The 20,106-nt window shown below is 37.2% G+C and overlaps 1 protein-coding gene across 1 annotated transcript in view; it reads right to left on the bottom strand.

Annotated features, from left to right (window-relative positions):
- Nucleotides 1-20,106, bottom strand: part of PPME1 (protein phosphatase methylesterase 1) — an 80,250-nt gene that overhangs the window by 44,113 nt on the left and 16,031 nt on the right. Inside the window, exon 2 of the mRNA XM_059930824.1 lies at nt 44-138. Within this exon, the coding sequence (XP_059786807.1) occupies nt 44-138 (95 nt within the window). The remainder of the gene's footprint in view (nt 1-43; nt 139-20,106) is intronic.

Consider the following 20,106-nt stretch of genomic DNA (forward strand, 5'->3'; position numbering starts at 1 on the left):
ACGTTATAAGCCTACTAAAGAATAAGCCATTTTACAAAGGATATATCCTTGCCAGTTTCATTCTCTACTTCTACATCTTCCATGGACTCAAAGTACTGACTCCAAGGAACAGGAGAAAAGTCCCGCTTTCTTCCAGGGCTGAGGGAAAAAAAAGAGAGAGATTTCAAGTAAAAAACAGTTATGCATGAAAAGGTAAAATCTTCATCAACAAATCTTAAACGTAAATCTGAAATGAAAATAGCAAGATATTTTCTCGTAAAGATATGAAGAGTTTTCATACACAAAGTATTACATTAAACTGTTTTAAAAAGCTCAAATATGTATAAAATTTTAGGATTTTAGGAAATTCATTAGTATGTTTTAGTCACAAATATATTGTGTGTATATACACACAACAAAACCTGCTAGTTCTCTCACCTTGTTGTTGGCTATAGGCTCATTCCTATCCTCTCAATCCACTTTAATATTGTTCCTGCTACAATAATTTTTGGTCACTATTGCTTCTTCATACCTTTAATCCTTCACATTTTTTCATGCTTCTTTGTCATTTCCCAACCAATCAATATACAAGCTTCATAGAAGGCAAACTGTCCATATCAATACCTTGAATTTCTGGGCATTTATCTGAAGAGAAGCTCACACAGAAGTGAAATGACTTACCTATTCAATGTAGCATTTCTTGTAATAGAGAAAAATTGGAAATAACCTAAATATCAGCAGGTGACTAATTAAAATAAATTTTGGTACACAGAGAAATAATATTTCGTTGTAAAAAGAAGGAAGCGATTATATATTGATAAAATTCCTTATTTATGGATAAGATACACTGTTAAGTAAACAAAGGAACAAACATGATGCACATAGTACCATTTGAGTAAAAATGAAAAATATGCATAAATGTAATTGCTTATATATACTTAGAATATCTCTGGACGAATACTGATATAACACTGATGGTAACCTGGGAGGGGAACTGTGACTGGGAGGTGAGAGGGACAATTTTCATTGTACATCCCTTTCTATCTTTTGATCTTTGAACCATGTATTATTTTAAATTATTATTTAAATTATTGTTATTTTAAATTATTATATTAAATTATTTTGAAACAAAACAAAAATAATCGATAAATATCTGTTTACAACCTATGTCTTCAACCTTGGATGGAACACAAGAAAGAAACCCTGAGTCCTCCTCTATTTCCACACAGATTCTTTCCAGTAATGTAGGAAATTTAGAATTCCATCAGCAGCAAAACATTAACTCCTGCCTGACAACTTCTTGTATATGCTATGGGACCGAATTGAGACTATGTACAAAGCATAATACAAAGCTACTTTTAAAAACTTAAGTTAAGGGGCTTCCCTGGTGGCGCAATGGTTGAGAATCCGCCTGCCAGTGCAGGGAACACGGGTTCGATCCCTGGTCCGGGAAGATCCCACATGCCGCGGAGCAACTAAGCTCGTGCGCCACAACTACTGAGCCTGTGCTCTAGAGCCCGTGAGCTACAACTACTGAGCCCACATGCTGCAACTCCTGAAGCCCACGCGCCTAGAGCCCATGCTCTGCAGCAAGAGAAGCCACCGCAATGAGAAGCCCACGCACTGCAATGAAGAGTAGCCCCCGCTTGCCACAATTAGAGAAAGCCCACGTGCAGCAACACAGACCCAACACAGACAAAATAAATAAATAAAATAAATTAATTTTAAAAAAAAACAACTTAAGTTAATACAAAAGCACTCTAGGTTGACTATAATACTGGAAAGAATTACAGTGGGGCAGCTGGGCAGTAAGGAATGTATTCTCTCAACAGTCAAGTATTTATTGATATCTACCTTCTACTAGGCATTGAAACAGGTCAGTAGGTCTCAATCCACGTAACAATAAAATCACCTGGGGAGCTTTTAAAAATACTGATGTTTGGATCTCACCTCTAGAAATTGATTTAAATGGTCTGGGATGTGGCCTAGGTACTGATAATTTTTAAAGCTCCCCAAGTTGAGAGAGAGGTGCTAGAAATACAAAGGTAGAGTATATGATTTGGAATGAGACAGGAGTTCAAATTCCTCACAGTTCATACCATTTCCCTATAATTCCTAACACTTGCGGTATGGACTTGGGCAAATTCAAATTATCTAAATTCTTTCTGCCTTGGATTATAATGACTAAGTAAAATAAGATATCCTTTAAAATAATCTAATACATCTGGCATTTGGTAGTTGCTCAGTAAATGGGTAAACCTATCTTCTGATAGAAAAACTCCCTCTGTAGAAGTAAACTACTTTAGCCTAGACCTATTTTTTGGTTTGCTGGTTGTACTTGAATTCCTACTGCAAAACTAAAATCAGACCTATTTTTTTTTTCAGTCAGTTATTTATTTATTTTTATTGAAGTATAGTTGATTTACAATATTAGTTTCAGGTGTACAGCATAATGATTCAGCATTTTTGCAGATTATACTTCATTATAAGTTATTACAAAATAATGGCCATAATTTCCTGTGCTATACAATATATCCTTGTTGCTTATTTATTTTATACACAGTAGTTTGTATCTGTTAATCCCATACCCCTAATTTGTCCCTCCCCCTTCCTGCTCCCCTTTGGTAACTACTAGTTTGTTTTCTATATCTGTGAGTCTGTTTCTATTTTGCATATACATTCATCTGTATTATTTTTTAGATTCCATATATAAGTGATACCATACAGTATTTGTCTTTGTCTGACATTTCACTAAGCATAATATTCTCTAGGTTCATCCACATTGCTACAAATGGCAGAATTTCATTCTCAAAGCAGAACTCTTAATTCTACTTATGTCACTCACAAACTCATCTATGCATATACTAAAATCTGAGTACATATAACAATCATAACATAGCATGCCAAACCTATTATAATAGATTCTAAGAATCCATGCATGAAATTTTGATGTCTAGAGCTAGGATATTGTCGTAATAGTACCTAACATTTACTGTACGCAACAGTGAGTCACTGTGCCAATTTACAGGCATGATTCTATTTAATTCTGACAAAACTTTGAGTTGTTTTTATCCCCATTTCTCAGATTAAAAAACAGATTTAGAGATACAAAGCAACTTTCCAAAGGTTCTACAACTACTAAGTGGCAGTGACAGGACTCAAATCCAGTTCCATCACTCTTCAAAGTCTCTGTTCTTTACTCCAATGCTACATTAATTCTCAGATTTTTTTTGTCTCTCCCTCTCTCATTTATACTTCTGAAAAGTAATAAGGCTTTATGTAGGGCATATTATCAGAGGTCTCCTTTTCAGAGTCTAAATATGACTGACTTTGCCAAGGCCACAGAAACTTTCCAAGTTGGCCAGGCACTAGTTAAAGAAAAATTACTTCCTACCATCAGCAATCATTCCTAGGAAAACAGCCTCCACTTCCAATCTTCATTTAAAAAAAAAAATTTCAGGGACTAACCAACTTATACAACATATGAGTAATTCCCATTTAGTTACAAAGCCAATAATCTGTACCTCAAAATGTTGCTCCTACTCCCAAGGAGATTTTTCTGGCATACTCCTAGCATCTGCATTTGAACACATAATTGTTTATACACTCCATGACTTCAGGAAATTCTGCACAAGGTTAGATAAGAAGTAGAATATCTTTATATTCTAGTCAGAAAGAATACTCTGTATTTTAGAGATGAAGTTTTGGTTCTTTTAAAAAATAGTTTCTTATTCTTTTATGCCTAGCTACTTTATGGTCATTACAGCCTGTGTAGGCTCTTTTTAGTTATAATTTTTTATTTTATTATTTACTTATTTATTTAGCCGCACCACGTGGCTTGCATGATCTTAGTTCCCAACAAAGGGTTGAACCCAGGCCACGGCAGTGAAAGCGTTGAGTCCTAACCACTGGACCACCAGGGAATTCCCTACTTATAATTGTTTTAAATGAATTAATTACTGACTTTTTTCTCCATGGAGTCATAATGAAAGAATTCTGAAATAAGAAAAGAACTTTCAAAAGCATAACAAGGTTAAGTTATACTTTAAAAATAAGGATTTATTCACCAAGAACCTATTATATGTATCAGGCTTGTGACTGAGGTGGGGTGGTAGGAGATGCTGGGATTACCATAAAACTAGTGAGACAATGCCTCTGCTCTCAAGAAGCTAATATCAAATACCTAAATATCTAACATAATGTACAGATAAATACTTTAAATAGCCTAAGAGGTACAGCTACAGTGCTGTGAATGTTCAGAGGGAATAAAGATTACTTTCAGCTTGGGAAATAGAGACTTCAAAGAAAAAATAATATTTAAGCTATGCATTAAAGGACAAATAGAATTTGGACTGATGATGGAAGCAGGGAAATAGGGAGGGGTAAGGCAGACATTTCAGGGAGAGAGAAGGGCACAAATAAGGAGCCGGTATGATGCCTGTCATGGGGATACTATTAAAAAACAAAGTAAAAAAATAAATGCAATAAGGTGGGAATAAGTATAGCAGTTTTGAAAACTAAGAGCTGATACAAGTAAAAGCAGATAGTGGAGAAAGAATAATAAAGTACAAAATATATGATCTTTTTCTGTTATTTGTGTGTTAGGGTCCCAAAGGCCAGATAGGGTTTGAATGGTATTGTAGAAAATGAGCAGCCAATAAAATGCGCAGATTAAAGTATTTCAGAAAGATCAATGTGGTGAGAGGTACAAGATGGACTTGATTCTGGAAAAAAATATGTTGCAATAACCTGGGTAGGAAAAGATGGGAGTATAGACTGACAATGGAATTTAAAAGGAGGAAAACACAGAAAGAACTTTCAAAAAGGCAATCAACAAATCTCAGGAATGTTCAAGATCTGGAAGATGACTGACAGTAGAATCAAAGTCAGTTCTAAAGTTCTGAACTAACAGATGAATTATTAAGTCCAACAATTTATAAATAAAAATCTACTTTGGGGGACTTTGCTGGTGACACAGTGGTTAAGACTCAGTGCTCCCAATGCAGGGGGCCCAGGTTCGATCCCTGGTCAGGGAACTAGACCCCACATGCATGCTGCAACTAAGAGTTCACATGCCACAACTAAGGAGCCCGCATGCCGCAACTAACGAGCCTGCTGGCCGCAACTAAGACACAGCACAACCAAATAAATAAATAAAAATAAGAAAAAAAATTTTTTTTAAAAATCTACTTTGGGAGGTAAATGTATACAAAATTTTTGATGTCAGAAAAAAGTTTATTTCAAACCTAACAAAATAAATGTATCATTTCCTCCCATCTCCTGCTACCAGAGGAAGGAGTTCGGCAGCCAAGGAACAAAATAGTACTATAAGAGACACACAGGAAATATGGCTTCTACCTAAACCACATGAATCAAGTGTGTTTATGGACCCTTTGCTATTCTCATAGACCCTGTTCGGAATCTGATGACCGATGAGCTCTCACTCTAGAAAAAAATGCATACACACATATTTTGTATACAATTCCCTAGCTTCAAGAAACCCATCTATGAATCTCAAATTAAGAACCCTTGGCCTAACATGAAAAGATGCTCATCATCGCTAATATTAGAGAAAAGCAAATTAAAACTACAATGAGGTACCACCTCACACCAGTGAGAATAGCCATCATTAAAAAGTCTACAAATAATAAATGTTGGAGAGGGTGTGGAGAAAGGGAACCCTCTTACACTGTTGCTGGGAATGTAAATTGGGACAGTCATTATGTAAAACAGTATGGAAATTACTCAAAAAAGTAAAAATAGAGGTGCCATATGATCCAGCAATCCCACTCCTGGGCATATACCCGGACAAAACTATAATATGAAAAGATACAAGCACCCCTATGCTCACAGCAGCACTATTTACAATAGTCAAGACATGGAGACAACTTAAATGTCCCTTGACAGATGAATGGATAAAGAAGATGTGGTACATATATACAATGGAATATTACTCAGCCATAAAAAGGAATGAAATAATGTCATTTGCAGCAACATGGATGGACCTAGAGATTATCATACTAAGCAAAGTAAGTCAGAAAGAGAAAGACAAATACCATATGATATCACTTATATGTGGAATCTAAAATACAACACAAATGAACATATCTATGAAACAGAAACAGACTCACAAACATAGAGAACAGACTTGTGGTTGTCAAGGGTGCGGGCCTGGGGGAGAAAAGGATTTTCAGTTTGGGATTAGCAGATGCAAACTAGTATATATAGGACGGATAAACAACAAGGTCCTACTGTATAGCAGAGGGAACTATATTCAATATCTCATGATAAACCATAATGGAAAAGAATATGAAAAAATATATATATTTATAATTGAGTGACTGCTGTACAGCAGAAATTAACACAACACTGTAAATCAACTATACTTCAAGAAAATTTTTAAAAAAAGAACCCTTGGCCTATATGTTGACCTTAACAATCTATTTCCAGCAGAAAGAGGAAAATTTTTAAAGAGGAAGAAAAGAATGAGGGGCTACTCCACCCTTAAAACTTTCTAAATCTAAATTAATTTTCCATTTGCTAGAGACTAAAAATTTGTTTTCATAACCCATTTCTGCCTTTATTACTTGTGTGACCTTGGGCAAGTCACTTAACTTCTCCAGGCCTGAGTTTCTTCACGTCAGATAGGGTTATATCATCAGTTTTATACGCTTTGTTATGAGGATTAAAGTAGTCTTCTTATCCCTTGGTTACCCTCAAATTAGCCTGTTCTATTTTTGTCACAGAACTAGTCATTGTCTAAAATTAGTTTGTTCCTGTATTTGTTATTATCTTTCAGTCACTCCACCTAATTTGCTACTGTTTGAGATCCATGAGAGCAAGAATGTTCTCCATTTGTTCACCAGTGTACTCTCAAAGCCTGACACATTGATGATTATCTGTTGACAGTATGAAATAAGCTAATGTGCATAAAGTACTTAGCTTGGTGTATTATTATTATTATTACTATTATTATTATGCTTTGAGGCTAATAAACAGAATCCTCCTTACTGAATCCTGATAAGGCTTCCAATGAAAGGAAATAGGACACTACAAAGCTACACTAATCAAGACTGTAGTACAAGCATGAGAGTAGACATACAGATTAACTGAACAGAATTCAAAGTCCAGAAATAAACTCTAACCTTTACATCAATAGTGGTTCAACAAAGGGGCCAAGACAATTCACTGGGGAAAGAATAGTCTTTCCAACAAATGAAGTTAGGACAACTGCAAAAGTATTCATGCAGAAGTATGAGAATCTAGACCCTTTTCCTCTTACTATATACATAATTAAATCAAAGTGGATCACAAACCTAAATGTAAGAGCTAAAACTATAAAACTCTAAGAAGAAAACATAGGAGTAAATATTGTGATCTTGGGTTAAGCAACAATTTCTTAGATACAACACCAAAAGCAGAAATGATAAAAGAGAAGATTTGGATTTCACCAAAATTAAAGAGTTGGATTTCACCAAAATTAAAACTATTTATTAAAACTATAAGGACTGGGCTCCACTGGTGGCGCAGTGGTTAAGAATCCGCCTGCCAAAGCAGGGGACGCGGGTTTGAGCCCTGGTCCGGGAAGATCCCACATGCCACGGAGCTACTAAGCCCGTATGCCACAACTACTGAGCCTGCACTCTAGACCCACGAGCCACAGCTATTGAGCCCTCGTGCCACAACTACTGAAGCCCGCACGCCTAGAGCCCATGCTCTGCAACAAGAAAAGCCACTGCAATGAGAAGCCTGCGCACCACAACAAAGAGTAGCCCCCACTCGCCGCAACTAAACAAAGCCCACGCAGCAACAAAGACCCAATGCAGCCAAAACAAACAAACAAACAAACAAACAAACTATAGAGACTTTCCTGGTGGTGCAGTGGCTAAGAATCTGCCTGCCAATGCAGGGGACACGGATTCGAGCCCTGATCCGGGAAGATCCCACATACCGCGGAGCAACTAAGCCCGTGCACCACAACTACTGAGCCTGTGCTCCAGAGCCCACAAACCACAACTACTAAGCCCACATGCCACAACTACTGAAGCCCGTGTGCCTAGAGCCAGTGCTCTGCAACAAGAGAAGTCACTGCAAGGAGAAGCCCGTGCACCGCAATGAAGAGTAGCCCCCGCTCGCCACAACTAGAGAAAGCCCACATGCAGCAACAAAGACCCAACGCAGCCAAAAATAAATAAATAAATTTAATTAATTAAAAAAACACTATATATATTTTTACAGTATGGCTATGTACAGATTACCTCAGGTTAAATTTTATTTCCAATAATTATAAGCTTTGTGACCATTATTAACAAGTTATTTCTGCCTTAATTTCCTCAACTGTAAGCTCTGAAATGTGATTACAAGCAGGCATATAAGTACTTCATAAATGTTAGTTATTATAGAAATACTGTTCACAGCTAAGCCACATAGTATACTGATATTTTCTTTTCTTGTAAAACTTTTGTCCAGAATTAATAACTGTCTTTTATTTTGTTTACTGAGGTTTCTATTAAACTATCACTAATTGCTTCCCAAAACCTTTTATTAAACAAAAGACATTAATAAGCATTTCACAAAAGAGGAAACACAAATAGCCTATAGACACATTAAAAGGTTCCCAATTTCATTCATAGTCAAGAGACATAATTTTTTTTAAAACAGGAGAAAATCAAACTTTAACAACATGTATATAGAGGAGAGACCAGGAAAACTGACTCACTCCAAAAGACATAAAATTTTAAATCACAGTAAGGTATAATTTCACACCCAGCATGTTGACAAAATATAAGAAGCCAAACATTACCACATCCTGGGGAGGATACGGATCAGATGGAACTGTCATCCACTGCTGGTGGGAGTGTAAATGGGGAAAACTGTTTGGAAAACAGTGAGGCATCACCTGGTAAAACTGAACAGGTGTCATTCAATCTAGTAGTTTCAGTTTACAGAGAAACGCCTGTACTTAAGTACTAAGATACACATAAAAGGATGTTCACAGAAGCATTTCCGTAAAAGCAAAGAATAACAAGCAAGCTAAATGTTCACTATCAGTGGAATATACAAATTGTAATATATTCAGACAGTTGAATATGGCACTGATGTGAAAATGGATGTGCTAGAATTATATGCAATAACATGGATGAATCGCAGAAGTATATTTGGAAAAAGATATAAGCACAGAAGAGTAAATGCAGTATGATTCCATTAGTAATAAAGTTCAAAAACAGGCAAAACGAAATAATACATTTTTATGAATAGGTGGTAAAAATATAAAGAAAAGCGAGGGAATGATAAACATGCAATTCAAGGCTGTGGAGGTGGAAGTGCTCTTGCGGAGAGGCAATGAGCTTCTAAAGTGCTGACAAAGAAACTAACACAACATTGTAAAGCAATTATGCTCCAATAAACATGTTAAAAAAATTTTTTTTAATTAAAAAAAAGTTCTATGTGATAAGCTAGGTGGTGAATACATGGGAATTTATTTTATTCTTCTTTAAACTGTACATATTTTTTAAACTTATATTTCATAATTAAACATTTAACTTAAGAGAAATTTATAAATCTATAAAATTTATATAAATTTATAATTTGAGAAATCTATAAAACTTCTCTTAATATGGTCAACCACAGTAAATGATCAGGTTCATTTTTTTCTTTGGAAACTCCCTTTTCTGGCACCTTTTATTTATCTGCTCCAAATGGGACTGCTTGCTCCCTGGAAAGAATGAATTCCTGTCATTTCATCATCATCCTGGGAATTCCCCTTGCCTTTCTTCTGTGTTGAATCCCTGATTCCCATATCCCACATTTTTCTTGATGCTTTTTTTTTTTTTTTTTTAATTCTATTTTCGGCTGCGTTGGGTCTTCGTTGCTGCATGCAGGCTTTCTCTAGTTGCGGCGAGCAGGGGCTACTCTTTGTTGTGGTGCGTGGGTTTCTCACTGCAGTGGCTTCTCTTGTTGCGGAGCACGGGCTCTAGGCGTGCAAGCTTCAGTAGTTGTGGTACGCAGCCTCAGTAGTTGTGGTGCGCAGGCTCAGTAGTTGTGGCGCACAGGCTTAGTTGCTCTGCAGCATGTGGGATATTCCTAGACCAGGGCTCAAACCCGTGTCCCCTGCATTGGCAGGCGGATTCTTAACCACTGTGCCACGAGGGAAGCCTGATGCACTCTCTTATTTGATGGAACACATCCTCCATTAGCTTTCTGAGAAAGACGGATTAATTTTGAAACTCTGCATGTCAGGAAATGCTGTTACCCATTTTTACACTTGACTGACAGCTTTCTCTGGTATAGAAATTTTGTCAGGGACTGTTTCCATCAACGATAACTAGGTGCCTTGGTAGATCCAACTTGGGAAATGTTGGCTAAAATTATATGTATGTGTGTATAAAAATATATGAATATATAAAAATAATTATATATAAGATATTTATATAATTATACTAATTATATTTTTAAAATATACATAGGGAATTTCCTGGCAGTCCAGTGGTTAGGACTTGGCAGTTTCACTGTCGTGGCCCAGGTTCAATCCCTGGTCAGGGAACTAAGATCCCACAAGCTGTGCAGCCAAAAGAAAATAAATAAATAAATGGTCTTATATTCATTCCTTCTTTTTAAATACATAGATGAGGTTGGCAAAAAAGTAAGGAATATGGAACACTGAGGCCAAAAGTTAAGTGTAGGTGGGAACTCAGAGAGGCATTCAGTCCATTAAAGCTGGCTTTTATCTTGATGGCATTTGCCAACCAGCTGAACCTGAGGTTTTGGGGGTTTCCTGGGGCACACAGAACAAGACACAAAGCACAAGGTGGGAATCCTTGGTGGAGAGGCCAGTAGAAGTTATTTTTCCCATAAAGCTGAGATGTCAAAGGATCGTATCGTCAGTGAAAGGGTAAAATAGTAATGCTCTCCTCCCTACTCTGATCCCAGGACTAAAAGAAAAAAAAAAATACATGTCTTGAAACTTGGCATTGAATGAACGGGAGAAGAGAGAAAAAAACAAAAAAACAAAAAGTCCTTCTCTGATGAAACTGTAGCCACAGACAACTCTTAAACTGATTTTAGCTAAATTCATACACTTAAATATTCGAATAAGTTTCAAGTTGAGAATTTAGTTTAAAGTAAACCCAGACCAGCAGTGCCCTCAGGAGCCCAACAGAAACAAAGGCAAATCCTCTCTGAAGGAATCAACCTTCATTCCAGGACCAAGAACTCCCATGGATAAAGTTCCAAAGCACATGACCATCTCACAGTCAAAAACCATAAAACATGTGAGGAAACAGATGTATAAAGGCTTCATATATTGAAATTATAAGGTAGAATATAAAATAACTGTTTCATATGTTTAAAAAATAATAGAAACTTGAAACAAATACAACTTCTAAAATGAAAAGTATAGAATTAAAAAGAAAATGATCAGTTTAACAGCTAAGGAGAAAGGTAAACTAATACATTTGTTCAGGTATATCTGGATACATCTAGAATGCAACATAAAAACAAAAGATGAAAAATATGGAAGAAGTTAAGAGATATGCAGGAAACAGAAATACGTTTTACATATGTCAAATCAGAGTTATAACAGGAAATTAGAGAATGGATAAAGGTTTGAAGAGTAGTAGCTGAAGTTTTCATAACTGAAACTACCAATCACAGATTCCTGAAGGTCAACAAAACACAAGATTTTAAGAGAATTACCATATTATGGTAAAAGTACACAACATTAAAGACAATTATGTTAAAATCAGTCCCTACTCCCCGAAATGCAAAATGACGTATACATTAATTTGTTCATTTCAGTACTATTTGAAATAGAAAACGATAAAAAGCACCCAACATCCATCAATAGGGAAACTGGTTGAATAAACTGTGTTATATTCACACAATAGAGTTCTATGCAGCTGCAGAACAAAAAAAAAAGAATAAGAAATCTTTATATACTGTTAAGGAGTGATCAGGATATATTAAATTTTAAAAAGTAATATGCAGGGACTTCCCTGGTGGCGCAGTGGTTAAGAATCTGCCTGCCGGGGCTCCCCTGGTGGCACAGTGCTTAAGAATCCACCTGCTGGGCTTCCCTGGTGGCGCAGTGGTTAAGAATCTGCCTGCCAACGCAGGGGACACGGGTTCGAGCCCTGGTCTGGGAAGATCCCACATGCCGCGGAGCAACTAAGCCCGTGAGCCACAACTACTGAGCCTGCGCGTCTGGAGCCTGTGCTCCGCAACGGGAGAGGCCGCGACAGTGAAAGGCCCGCGCACCGCGATGAAGAGTGGCCCCCGCTCTCCGCAACTGGAGAAAGCCCTCGCACAGAAATGAAGACCCAACACAGCCAAAAATAAATATAAATAAAGAAAAGGACTGGAGAATAAATGTACCTTTAAAAAAAAAAAAAAAAAAAGAATCCACCTGCCAATGCAGGGGACACGGGTTCGAGCCCTGGTCCAGGAAGATCCCACATGCCGTGGAGCAACTAAGCCCGTGCGCCACAACTATTGAGCCTGCGCTCTAGAGTCCACAATCCACAACTACTGAAGCCCGCGTACCTAGAGCCCATGCTCTGCAACAAGAGAAGCCACCGCAATGAGAAGCGCATGCACCACAATGAAGAGTAGCCCCCACTCGCCACAACTAGAGAAAGCCCGCACACAGCAACAAAGACCTAATGCAGCCAAAAATAAATAAATAAATTTATTAAAAAAAAAAAAAGTAAAGCAGAATGGTATGTTATCTTTTATCTAAGAAAGAAGGGGATATAAATATATACTTTTTTTAAGTGGAAGGATGAAATAAAAAATAATGAAAATAGTTATCTGTAGGGTACTGGAGGGAAAAAGGACAGATGCTATACTTTTCTGAATACACTATTATAGTTCCAATTTTGTAGTCATGTAAATAATTTTACTTTTGTTTTGCAAATATGTTTAAAAGTTTGTAAAAACCAATCACCACCAACAACAAAAAAGGGAACAAATTAACCTAATGGTATACTAACAATTATTCCAAGTGACTTTAAAACATAATTATTTGACTATGTATCTCTGGTGGGATATACCTTAAGGGAAAAAAAACAACTGAATAGAAGTCTTAAACAGTATTCAGTAATCACATTGTTACTAGCTTTTTTAAAAATTTAATTTAATTAATTAATTAATTTGGTTGTGCCAGGTCTTAGTTGCCGCCGGCAGGCTCCTTAGTTGCAGCTCGCTGGCTCCTTGGTTGTGGCATGCATGTGGGATCTAGTTCCCTGACCAGGGACCAAACCCGGGCCCCCTGAATTGGGAGCGAGGAGTCTTAACCACTGAGCCACCAGAGAAGTCCCTGTTAGTAGCTTTTATTGGCGGTATAATTGGTTATTTTGAACATCACATAAGTGCATATTTATATACATATATAAAGCAAGTAGGTCGTTAGGTTAATATCATGAGGAACCAAAATTCCCACTGTAAGAGAAAAGAGATGATATAAAGTCAAAGAATTTAAAAACCCCGTAATTTTTTTTTTTTTTTTTTTGACCATGCTGTGCGCCTTGCAGGATCTTAGCTCCCTGACCAGGGATTGAACCCGCACCCTCAGCAGTGAAAGCACAGAGTCCTAACCACTGGACCACCAGAAAATTCCCAAAAACCCTGTAATCTTAATTTTGAATCGGAAATATCAACATGAACTCATGATTCCTTTTGTGTTAAAAAAAATATGCTACCTCTGCCATTGTAAAGGCCTATAGCAATAATCAACCTAGTAGCAATGAGTTCCTCTAGTGCCTAAACTGAGATATTTAAATACCATTTCCAGCTTCTAGAAGCTGCCTGTATTACTTGGCTCACAGGTTCTTCCTCCATTTTCAAAGCCAGCAAGCAATGTGGCATCTTCAAATTTCTCTCAGATTTTGGCCTACTCTTCTGCCTCCCTCTTCTTTAAAGGACACTCGTGATTACATGGGACCCACTCAAATAATCCAGGATAATCTCTTTATTTTAATGTCAGCTGATTAGCAACCTTAATTCCATCTGCAACCTTAATTCTCCTCTGCCATGTAAAATAATCCAGTCACAGGTTCCAGTGATAGGACTTGAGCATCTTTGGGATATCATTGTTTTGTCTGCCACAGATTTCTAAAGTCTTTGTATTATTTCAGAAGAATGGCAGAAATATTGATTCAACTTGCACTTTTTAAAAATTTTTATTTATTTATTTTTGGTTGCATTGGGTCTTCATTGCTGCACACAGGCTTTCTCTAGTTGCAGCGAGCGGGGGTTACTCTTCATTGCGGTGAGCTGGCCTCTCATTGCGGTGGCTTCTCTTATTGCGCAGCATGGGCTCTAGGCGCACGGGCTTCAGTAGTTGTGGCACACGGGCACAGTAGTTGCGGCTTGCGGGCTGTAGAGCACAGGCTCAGTAGTTGTGGCACATGGGCTTAGCTGCTCCACGGCATGTGCGATCTTCCTGGACCAGGGATTGAACCTGTGTCCCCTGCGTTGGCAGGCAAATTCTTCTTTTTTTTTTTTAATTGGAGTAAAATTGCTTTACAATGTTGTGTTAGTTTCTGTTGTACAATGAAGTGAATCAGCTATATCTTTACCTATATTCCCTCCCTCTTGGACCTCCCTCCCACCCCCCCCATCCCAGTCATCACAGAGCACCGAGCTGAGCTCCTGTGCTATACAGCAGGTTCCCACTAACTATCTATTTTACATTGGTAGTGTATTTATGTCAAACCTAATCTCCCCATTCGTCCCACCCTCCCCTTCCCCATCTGTGTCCACATGTCCGTTCTCTACATCTACATCTCTATTCCTGCCCTACAAATAGGTTCATCTGTACGATTTTTCTAGATTCACATATATGCATTAATATACGATATTTGTTTTTCTCTTTCTGGCTTACTTAACTCTGTATGACAGACTCTAGGTCCATCCACATCTCTACAAATGACCCAATTTCGTTCTTTTTTATGGCTGAGTAATATTCCACTGTATATTATGTACCACAACTTCTTTATCCATTCATCTATCGTTGGACATTTAGGTTGTTTTCATGTCCTGGCTACTGTAAATAGTGCTGCAATGAACACTGGGGTACAAGTGTCCTTTTGAATTATGGTTTTCTCTGGGTATATGCCGAGTAGTGGGATTGCTGGATCATATGGTAATTCTATTTTTAGTTTTTTTAGGAATCTCCATACTGTTCTCCATAGTGGCTGTATCAATTTACATTCCCACCAACACTGCAAGAGGGTTCCCTTTTCTCCACACCCTCTCCAGCATTTATTGTCTGTAGATTTTTTGATGATGGCCATTCTGACTGGTGTGAGGTGATACCTCATTGTAGTTTTGATTTGCATTTCTCTAATAATTAGTGATGTTGAGCAACTTTTCATGTGGCAGGCAGATTCTTAACCACTGCGCCACCAGGGAAGTCCCTCAACTTGCACTTTTATATATTAAGTATGCATGTTAAAATGTCTAAGGCAAAATCCTATGTTATCCGTTAAAAAACTATAAGAACTAGTACATGTCAGTAAAGTTGCAGAATACAAGATCAATATACAAAAATCAATTGTATTTCTATATACTTGAAATAAACAATCCAAAAATGAAATTAAGAAAACAATTCCAAAAAAAAAAAGAAAACAATTCCATTTATAATAGCATTGATATAACATTGCTGAAAGTAATTTAAAAAGATATACATAAATAGAAAGGCATCCCATATTCATGGATTAGAAGATTTATTATTACTAAAATGGCAATATTCCCCAAACCGATTTACAGATTCAAAGTAATAACTAACAAAATTGTATCTAACTTCCTTGCAGAAATTGACAAGCTAATCCTAAAATTAACATGGAAATTCAAGGGACACAGAAGTGTCAAAACAAATTTTAACAAAAGACATGGTTGTAAGACTCAGACTTCCTGATTTCAAAACTTGCTACAAAGCTACAGCAATAAATACAGTGTGATCCTGGTATATAGGCAAATATATAAATCAATGGTATAGAATTGAGAGTTAAAAAATAAACCCACAGGGGCTTCCCTGGTGGCGCAGTGGTTGAGAGTCTGTCTGCTAATGCAGGAGACACGGGTTCGAGCCCTGGTCTGGGAAGATCCCACATGCCGCAGAGCAGCTGGGCCCGTGAGCCACAATTACTGAGCCTGCGCGTCTGGAGCCTGTGCTCCGCAACAAGAGAGGCCGCGACAGTGAGAGGCCCGCGCACCGCGATGAAGAGTGGCCCCCGCCTGCCACAACTAGAGAAAGCCCTCGCACAGAAACGAAGATCCAACACAACCATAAATAAATAAATTTAAAAAAAATAAATAAATAAATAAACCCACACATTTATGGTCAATTGATTTTTGACCAGAGTGCCAAGATAATGCAAGGAGGAAAGAGGAGTCTTTTCATTAAATGGTGTTGGGAGGGCTTCCCTGGTGGCACAGTGGTTGAGAATCTGCCTGCCAATGCAGGGGACACGGGTTCGATCCCTGGTCTGGGAAGATCCCACATGCCGCGGAGCAACTAAGCCCGTGTGCCACAACTACTGAGCCTGCGCATCTGGAGCCTGTGCCCCGCAACAAGAGAGGCCCCCACAGTGAAAGGCCCGTGCACCGCGATGAAGAGTAGCCCCCGCTTGCCTCAACTAGAGAAAGCCCTCACACAGAAACGAAGACCCAACACAGCCATAAATAAATAAATTAATTTTTTAAAAAATGGTGTTGGGACAATGGATATCCACATGCAAAAGAACAAAGCTGAACCCATTCCTCACATCATATATAAAAATTAACTTAAAATGGATCATAAACCTCTATGTAAGAGCTAAAACTATAAAACTCTAAGAAGAAAACATAGGCATAAATCTTCATGACCCTAGGTTAGGGAAAGGCTTCTTAGATATGATACTAAAAGCATGAGAAAAAAAATAAATTGAACTTTATCAAACTTAAAAATGTTTGCTTCGAAGGACACCATTAAAGGGAATTCCCTGGCAGTCCAGTAGTTAGGACTTGGCGCTTTCACTGCCCAGGCTGGGGTTCAATCCCTGGTTGGGGAACTGAGATCCCACAAGCCTTGCTGCGCAGCCGAAATAAAAACAAAAACAAAGGACACCATTAAAAACATGAAGGATAACCCACAGAATGGGAAAAAATACCCACAAATCATAAATCTGATAAGGAACTTGTATCTAGAATATATAAAGAACTCATAACTCAATACAAAGACAACCCATTTTTTTAATGAGCAAAGGATTTGAATAGACATTCCTCCAGAGAAGGTATACAAATGGTCAATAAGGACATGAAAAGATATTCAGCATCATTAGTTATTAGGGAAATGCAAATCAAAACCACACAAAGAACCACTTCACACCACTAAGATGGCTATAAACAAAAAGACTGGCAATGACAAGTGTTGGCAAGAATGTAGAGAATTAGAACCCACATACGTTGCTGATGATAATATAAAATGGTACACCTGCTTTGGAAAACAGTTTGTCAGTTCCTCAAAAGGTTAAACAGAGAGATGCCATATGATCTAGCAATTCCACTCCTAGGTATACCCAAAAGACATGAAAACATATTTCTACATAAAAACTTGTATACGAATGTTCATATCAGCATTGTTCATAATAGTTAAAAAGTAGGAGCAACTCAAATGTCCATCAATTGTTGAATGGATAAATAAAATTTGGTATATATCCATACAATGGAATATTATTCAGCAATAAAAGGAATGAAATATTACAACATGCCACAATATAGATGAACCTTGAAAATATTATGGTAAGCAAAAAAAGTCAGTCACAAAAGAGCACATATATTGTTTAATTCCATTTATTGTAAATGTCCAGATTAGGTATATCTATAGAGACAGAAAACAGATTGGTTGGTTTGGGGGAAAGTGAGGGCTAACTGCTCATGGCTATAAAGTTTCTTTTTGGGGTGCTGAACATGTTCTAAATTGTGGTAATGGTTGCAGAACTCTGGGAATATGCTTAAAAAAACATTGATTGTACACTCTAAATGACTCAGTTGTATGGTATGTGAATTCTATCTCAATAAAGTTGTTACCAAAAAATGATGGGCAACATTCAAAGAATAGATTATATCATTAGTACACTAATAGAGAAAAAAATGGAATGAGAAAAAGGAACACAGGTCAGATGAAACAAAATACAAAATAAGATGGCAGAAATAAATCCAAATATATCAAGGGTAGACTAAATACTCTAGGTCTGAAATACCCTCAGATGAGATTTTTTTTTAAATTCCAGCTATACACTACTTAAAAAGAGACAAAAAGTTCCAAAATTTAAAAAATGGACAAAGACACAGTAGGCAAATATTAGCCAAAACCATTTTAGGTTAGATGTTCTTTCTCAAACTTTAGGGCATTCTTCTATCAACTTCTAATTGAGGTACTGCTGTGGAGATTTTTTTTTTTTAATTTATAGGGGTTTTTTTTGTCATCTCTTACCACTTTTAAAAAATTTTTATTTTATATTAGAGTATAGCTTTTGAGATTTTTTTTAAGAATCTTTTTATCCCTCATATTTCTAAATTTTAATCTTAATGTAGAACAAGCTTCTTCCTAGGAGATTCCTTAAACTTTCTCTTCTGTTGAATTTATATCTACTATACATGTTTTCATTCCCAATATTTACATTTTGTTCTCTGAAACAAGGTTCCTTTTTTTGTAAAAGAGCATCCTGTTCTTGTTTCACAGATGCCATACTGTCTCTTGTCTCTGACGAGAGATATTAGGTTTTTTAGTATTTTCTTTTGTTCTACGCATTATTGTTTCCTTTTCCCATTTTGTTTTTGCCTGTCTTTTGTGTTAGAGGATATCCCTTGATGGCTGGTGATTCTATGAAAAAGCAGGATTTGTTGACTATTGAATATCCCCGTACAGTTATCAAGTAGAGACCCAGCCTTTTAAATGGGGGACTCTTCCACCAAATATCAATATCTGCGTGTCTTTTCTCTTAGGCCAGTCATTGCTCCAGAGAGGAATCCTCCAATCTCCTGCCTGGGGACATAAGACTAGCTGTGAGCCTTCAGGAAAAGAAACTGAATAGTCTCATTTGTTCATTCACTCAACAGATACTCACTGAGCACCTATGAGATACTATTTTAGGCACTGGGAATACTGAAGTGAACAAAAGACAAAACCCGCTACTCCTGTGTTAACACTCAGTAGAAGGAGGCATAGCAAAAATTTTCAAGGTAGCAATAAGTGCAGCAAAAATTTTCAAGGTAGCAATAAGTGCCACGTAAAGCCAGGAAGGGGGACAATGAATATCAGGTTGGGAAGGAATGTAATTTTAAATCAGTGATCAGGAAAGGCATCTTTAAGCAAAGACCTGAGGGAGGTAAAGGAGAAAGCCATGAACATATTTAGAAGACACAACACATACCTTCACTTAATACCTGTTTCATCCAGTTGCTTTATCTTTGCCCGCATAAGCCTACTGAGTCCAGAGCCATCTGGTTCAATTCCTCCAAAAGTTAACCTGTCTCCCATTATTGAGAAATTTATTTTCAATAAATTGAGGGAAAGGAAAAAATCTGGGAGTCTAATAGTCAATCAATCCTCCTGTTTTTAGTGCCCTTTCAGAGGTACCTAGCACCTATTATTCCTGAGCATTTATGGGGCTGTGATATGGATTAGTCTGCACTTTCTCCTTCTGCAGGTAGTTTTCAGTTTGCTCTTCTCTGTTAGTGAGTTAACATTCTTCAACTTGCTGTCTTCCTAAATCTTGGTATCTTATCTTCCCTCCTCTTCTTTGTCCTTTGATCATATTCCTTTTTCCAAATTACTTTACTATAATTTCATGGGGTTTGGGGAGAAAATGGAGATGAATTAATGAATTAATTTCAACAACAACTCTCTAGGGTAGCTACTATTATTCCTCTTTTGCAAATGAGAAAAATAAAGCCAAGGGAGGTTAAATATCAATAACTTATCCAGCAGCATAGAAGGCAGATCAGCTAGAATCTTATTCTTAGGGTCACTTCCTTATCAGTTTTCAATACTACCCTCAAAATAATACTAGGTTCTCTCTCCATTCTTAAAATCATCAAAGCCAAGAATGAGCACCCAGAAATCCCCAGGAAGAGGTGAAAGAG

Source organism: Balaenoptera ricei, chromosome 8, assembly GCF_028023285.1.
Source record: "Balaenoptera ricei isolate mBalRic1 chromosome 8, mBalRic1.hap2, whole genome shotgun sequence".
NCBI lineage: Eukaryota > Metazoa > Chordata > Mammalia > Artiodactyla > Balaenopteridae > Balaenoptera > Balaenoptera ricei.